At 47.5% G+C, this 3,222-nt stretch overlaps 1 protein-coding gene across 1 annotated transcript in view; it reads left to right on the forward strand.

Annotated features, from left to right (window-relative positions):
* Positions 1 to 3,187, forward strand: part of LOC115234414 (protein jagged-1) — a 42,706-nt gene extending 39,519 nt beyond the window's left edge. The window contains exon 6 of the mRNA XM_029805471.1: positions 11 to 3,187. Coding sequence (XP_029661331.1) covers positions 11 to 1,725 — 1,715 coding nt within the window. The 3' untranslated portion in view covers positions 1,726 to 3,187. The remainder of the gene's footprint in view (positions 1 to 10) is intronic.
* The last annotated feature ends 35 nt before the right edge of the window (positions 3,188 to 3,222 follow it).

Consider the following 3,222-nt stretch of genomic DNA (forward strand, 5'->3'; position numbering starts at 1 on the left):
ACTCTTTCAGATGTGGACGAATGCGTGACACAACCCTGTCGCAATAACGGTACCTGTGTGGACGCCGTGGCGGACTTCACATGCATCTGCCGGGGCGGTTGGAAGGGCAAAACGTGCGCGCTGCGCGGTGGTCACTGCGAGCCAGGCACTTGCCGGAACGGTGGTACCTGCCAGGATCGCGGCGACGGCTTCACGTGTCACTGCCCGCACGGTTGGGAGGGCGCGGCTTGCCATATCGCATCGCCGTCGGCGTGTACGAGCGATCCCTGCGCGAACGGCGCTACCTGCGTGAACACGGTCGACGGCAATTATCGCTGCGTCTGTCGCGAGGGTTTCGAGGGGCCAAACTGTCGGCGCAACGTGGACGATTGTCAGCCGGTGCCCTGTCTAAATGGCGGTAAATGCGTAGACGGTGTCAATTGGTTCAGATGTGAATGCGCGCCCGGTTTCACCGGCCCGGATTGCCGTATCAATGTCAATGAGTGCGCAAGCGATCCGTGCACCGGCGGGGCAACTTGCGTGGATGGTATCGCAATCTACTCGTGCATCTGTCCGCCCGGTAGAACCGGCACACGATGCGAAATCCGTACGGCTGGTGGACCCGGCTGCACGGCCGCCACGTGGGAGGACGATTGCAACGTGTGCGAATGTCGGAACGGCAAGAATCAGTGCAGCAACGTCTGGTGCGGGCCGGGTAATTGCCTGAACGGTACCTCTTGTCTGGCCCATGAAGTCTGCGTTCCTAGTCCGGGCGAGAGCTGCTTAGCGCCGCCATGTCCGGCGTGGGGCGAATGCCGTCCGGTTGAAACCGGGAGGCGAGTTGGTCCGCCGGCGTTACCGGCTCCACCATCCTGCTGGCCCGGACAGTCCATGCTCGGGCCAACTTGCTCGCGACTCACGATACTGCTGCGAAGGGATACCCTGGCGCCCGGAACATCGGTGGAACTGCTGTGCCGTCGTTTGAGAAAACTTCTGACCGATCCACGAAGACCTCAGTTAGTGGTACTGTTATGCGATCTGAAACCCGGCGATAACGATACGGTGGAAGTGACCCTCTTCTCCGAGGCAGCGGCCGATGCAGCACGGGATCTCGGCGAGGCGCTGAGTCGCCCGCTGGCGAGACCTCTCGTTTTAGCTTCAGTGCTAGAAGTCAAAGTGGAGACGGCGTTGCTCAGCGAGCCTAGTTCGGCTGGTGCAGCCAACACTGGCGGCTACGTGGCCGTTCTAGGCGGCGCTCTAACAACCGTGCTGCTATTAGCGCTGTTCGGCGGTCTCTGGTATCTCAGAACCATAAGACATAGATCGAACTTGACGGCAACTACTAGCAGTGAGACCTCGCTACATCGCCATCGTAGCGATCTGGACGAGAAGTCTAACAATCTTCAGAACGAGGAGAACCTAAGAAGATATGCGAATCCGCTCAAAGACCAGGATCCTGAGCCCAGAGTATCTGTCGTGAGACCTCTATCGGGCGCCTCGCTTGGCACCTTGACCGGCGCCGAGGAAAGTCTCGAAATGGTATCCGAGGAAAGTAGACATCGCTTGCCACCGCTGTATAAACCACCTAGCGCGGAAGCCAGGAACAATACGGCCAGTTTTAGCTACGAAGAGGGACCGCATAAGCCTTACAGCAAGCCCAGATTACAGGAACCACCATACCCTCATCAGCAGCCGGGTACTAGCCAGACATCGGGCCCGCATCAAATCCTAACGGTACACGTGTGATTAAATATCGTGGAAACAAACAATTGAAGAACAAGTGTCGGTGAGTTTTTTTTTCTTGAAACAACATCGATAAACGCGAAGAAAGATTCTCGGAGAGAATCGTCGGTAGCGAAGATAGATCTTAGAATGACGCCTAAAGACTATATAAGAGTTTGGACAATTTGATTCTTTGTGATAATGGGAAATGCGACTCTTTCGACTTCGGAATAACTTGAGACAACTCTGAGGTTTTTCTTTGTTAAAGTTGAGCCAACGTTTAGAACATATTAGAGACAAATGCAGGAAAAAGAGAAAGAAGCTGCGTAATTCTTATCGGATTTTATTATAAAATGTACATTAAGAGATAATGCATAAATTATTAATGGTATTTTTAACTGGTATCTTTTTACAGTCAATTCACATTCATAAAACATCATTGAAACATTGATATGCTTAATATGTTTAATTTTTAGATAATTTTATAAATATATGACAAAAAAATTGCGTAATCCTTAAATGATATCCTTGGATCGAAAATTTGGAAAATGTTTGGAAGTTATTTCTCTCTTTTTCCTCGTTTGCCCTTCTCACGCTTTTGCGTGACGGTAATAAGCGATCGACAATTATAAATAATTTTAATGGTAAAGATCAATTGTTATTGTTGTACATATGTACATAACTCGTACTTATTAATTTCGCTAAGTCTGTATCTCTCCTTTCCTTTTTTCGTCGGCGTTGCCATCTTTATACGCGCCTTGATTTTATACGTTTTATATGCTCGACTTTGTACTCTTTTGATATTATTGTATACCGCCTCCCATTGCATTTTTTATTTCAATCATTTAAGAAAAATACATTTGGGTGGCATTATCGCACTTTGCACGAGATATACGTTTATCATGCATAATCGTCAAAGTAAACCTACGCTCTATTCAAGAGAAACGCATAAATGATTAAATAATGTGTAAATAAGTTTAGCAGCAGAATTTCTTTAGATATATTCAGAAGTATTATGATTAATGTTGCGCAGACATTACTCGAGATCGTTGTATGCGAAAGTTTGCTTTGTATGATGTAACGTGGGCTCTTCAAACGTTCCTTCAGACGATATTATTGTGATACTCATAGAAGAAACAATGTCAATGTGTAGGATTACTATGGTACTCCGCGTGTTCGTCTATTTTAACAGAGATACTGCCACTACGCGAAAAGGATGTGCAATACAATGTACACTAAATCGCGGACACATTGTGTTGTAAAGATCATATTAATGGTGTGAATAATGCGATTTTTTTTTTAGAGAGAAAGAGTATTCGAACGCAGTGAAGATGAATGTGTACATAGTGACGCTATATTGCATCGTAGAACGATGTAAGTAAATAAATCTAAGTATATATGTTCAGATTGTTCTCATCTCCCCAGTCATCGTCGACCCCATCTTTAGATGTGCAATTTGTTTTCTTTCTTTTTTTATACCATAACATTACCCTCCCCCCCCCCCCCCCCGACACCCCCCCA

This window comes from Formica exsecta, unplaced genomic scaffold, assembly GCF_003651465.1.
Source record: "Formica exsecta isolate Colony F162 unplaced genomic scaffold, ASM365146v1 scaffold2, whole genome shotgun sequence".
Taxonomy (NCBI): domain Eukaryota; kingdom Metazoa; phylum Arthropoda; class Insecta; order Hymenoptera; family Formicidae; genus Formica; species Formica exsecta.